Source organism: Athene cunicularia, unplaced genomic scaffold, assembly GCF_003259725.1.
Source record: "Athene cunicularia isolate RWA unplaced genomic scaffold, athCun1 SCF_86, whole genome shotgun sequence".
NCBI lineage: Eukaryota > Metazoa > Chordata > Aves > Strigiformes > Strigidae > Athene > Athene cunicularia.
In genome coordinates, this window is record NW_020799519.1 from 1 (window position 1) to 2295 (window position 2295).

The 2295-nt window shown below is 62.0% G+C and overlaps 1 protein-coding gene across 1 annotated transcript in view; it reads left to right on the top strand.

Annotated features, from left to right (window-relative positions):
- Window positions 1-620: 620 nt before the first annotated feature.
- The window catches only part of LOC113490975 (antigen WC1.1-like), a gene marked incomplete at its 5' end in the record, with an annotated part of 8988 nt that continues 7313 nt past the window's right edge, over window positions 621-2295 (top strand). The window contains 2 exons of the mRNA XM_026867593.1: window positions 621-1004; window positions 1970-2278. Coding sequence (XP_026723394.1) covers window positions 621-1004; window positions 1970-2278 — 693 coding nt within the window. The remainder of the gene's footprint in view (window positions 1005-1969; window positions 2279-2295) is intronic.

Genomic DNA, 2295 nt, shown 5'->3' on the forward strand with positions numbered 1-2295 from the left:
TAGTGGGTGATGGCAGCCCCCAGAGATCCCCCAGGACACTGCCAATCTCTCGGGTGCCCCCAAGGCTTTGTGTGCTTCTCCCTGCCCCCTTGTTCCAGGGGAGCCCTGACCCCACAGGGACAGTTTGTACCCCACTGAGAGAAGGGGACTGGGGCATCTACCATAGAGGGACATCCTGCCTGGGGGGCCCGGCCCAGTGCAGGGACTGGGCTGACCCCGGGGGTGAGGAGGGGATGTGGGTGCAGGGACCTTCCGGATCCTCTCAGTGGGAGCAGAGAAAGGCCTGGGCATGGGGGTGGTTTTGGATGGTGCTGGGGCAGGCAGTTTGCATGGGAAGCTGCAGGCCTGGGCACATGGGGCTGTTCAGGGGGTGCTGGGGAGCAGCAGGGACCCAGTGTAGGGCTGGGCTGTGTGTGGGTGGCCATGGGCAGGAGGGAGGTAGCCATCGGGCTGTGAAAAGATGCCTTGTGTGGTGGGATGGCAAATGACCCATCAGGGCTGGAGCGGTCACCCCCAGCCTTGCACAACCCATGAGGAGAGAAGGGACCCCTGAAGTGCCCTGGGGACGGCCTGGGGGTGTGTGGGCTCCCACCCTGGTACCTCAGACTCTACCCTGGCAGGGGCTTCCCTCAGACCCGCAGTGCTGGGGCTCGGTGCTCTCCTGACCCATCTCATGTTAGTGTTTGCAGGTGCTGTGGAGGTGAGGCTGGCGGATGGCGGCAGTCGCTGTGCTGGGAGAGTGGAGGTGAAACAACAGGGCAAGTGGGGGACTGTGTGTGGTGACTACTGGAGCATGAATGATGCAGCAGTGGTTTGTAAGCAGCTGGAATGTGGGTCTGCTGTTGGAGCTCCTCATTACGGATACTTTGGGCCAGGATCCGGCCCCATTTGGATGGATGATGTTGGCTGTAAAGGCACCGAATCTGCCCTGTCTGACTGCAGACACAGAGGATGGGGTAAACATAACTGCAATCATGCCCAGGATGCTGGAGTGATGTGCTCAGGTAAGGGGACAGGGTATTCCCCACCTCTGGTTCTGTGACGGTGGAAGGGATCTGGCTCTGTCCTCAGAGAGAACAAGCGGGTGCTGGAGCACAGAACAGTGTGGCCGCTCACGCTGCCAAGCTTGGACTGTCATTGCTGATGTCCCCAGCCCCTGGGGAAATCCCAGAGGGAGCCCACCCCAGGGTGAACTGACCCTGCCACAGGGCCTCAGCCCCCTTCAGTCACTGTCTTGGGCTGCAGATGAACCTTCCATCCCTGCCCCAGTGCGTCCACTGTTGACCAGTGCTCTGCACCCATTCTGCCAGTTCCCAGCCAGCAATGCTGAGGGTCCCTGTGCTGGAGAGACCTGGGGAGAACTTTCCCAGAACACCAGAACTTGGAGGATCAGCATGAGATGGCTGGTCCCCGTGGGTCACCCCCCTCCCAGGCATGAGTACCTCGACTGAACCAAAAGGCTTTTCGGAGAGCATGGGCGCTTGCCCTGGGCAGTGGAGCGGGCTGGCACACAGCCCTGCGCCTCCTGTCCCCGGGGCTCGGCTGGGGGATCCAGCACTGTGAGGCCTCGGAGCTTGGCAGCTGCTTGGCTCTGGCTGCTCCCTACGGCATCCCTGCGTGCCCAGGCTGGCACTAGGACATCCCTGGGGCTGTGACAGCCCTGCAGGGACAGGGCCCCATGCAGGCAGTGCTGCCCTGCTGCTCAACTCCACAGGGCACCTTGTGCAGCCGCAGTTAGTGTGACCAGTGCAGCTGTTGAGACAGACACAGCCCCTTGAGTGCTGTGATGGTGCAGTGGAGGGGGGCAAGGGGGCCGGGATGTGTTTGTGTCACCAACACTCCCCCAGCAGCTTCCTCTGGGCTGTGCAATGGGAGAACTGGTCACGGCTTCCTTGGAGGGGATGTGGGATGTGGGCATGTAACTGCCAGAGGGCTCTGGGAACTCCCGGCTGTTCTGGGTTTTTTCCAGGATTTGTCCGTCTGGTGGAAGGAAAGAGCCGCTGCTCAGGCCGTGTGCAGATCCGTGACAGGGACCAGTGGAAAACTGTCTGTGATTCCCAGTTTGGTGCCAAAGCTGCGGACGTGCTCTGCAGGGAGTTGCAGTGCGGCGCAGCCCTGCCTGTCCCTGGAGGAAGTCCCTTTGGAGAAGGGGCGGGTCCCACCTGGGATGGAGAGCTGCAGTGTGTGGGGAATGAATCCCTCCTGGCCTCCTGCCCCAGGGGGTCCCGCAGGGACCAGCCCTGCTCCCCCGCAAACAGCGCTGCTGTCAGCTGCACACGTAAGGGCTCAGGGGGG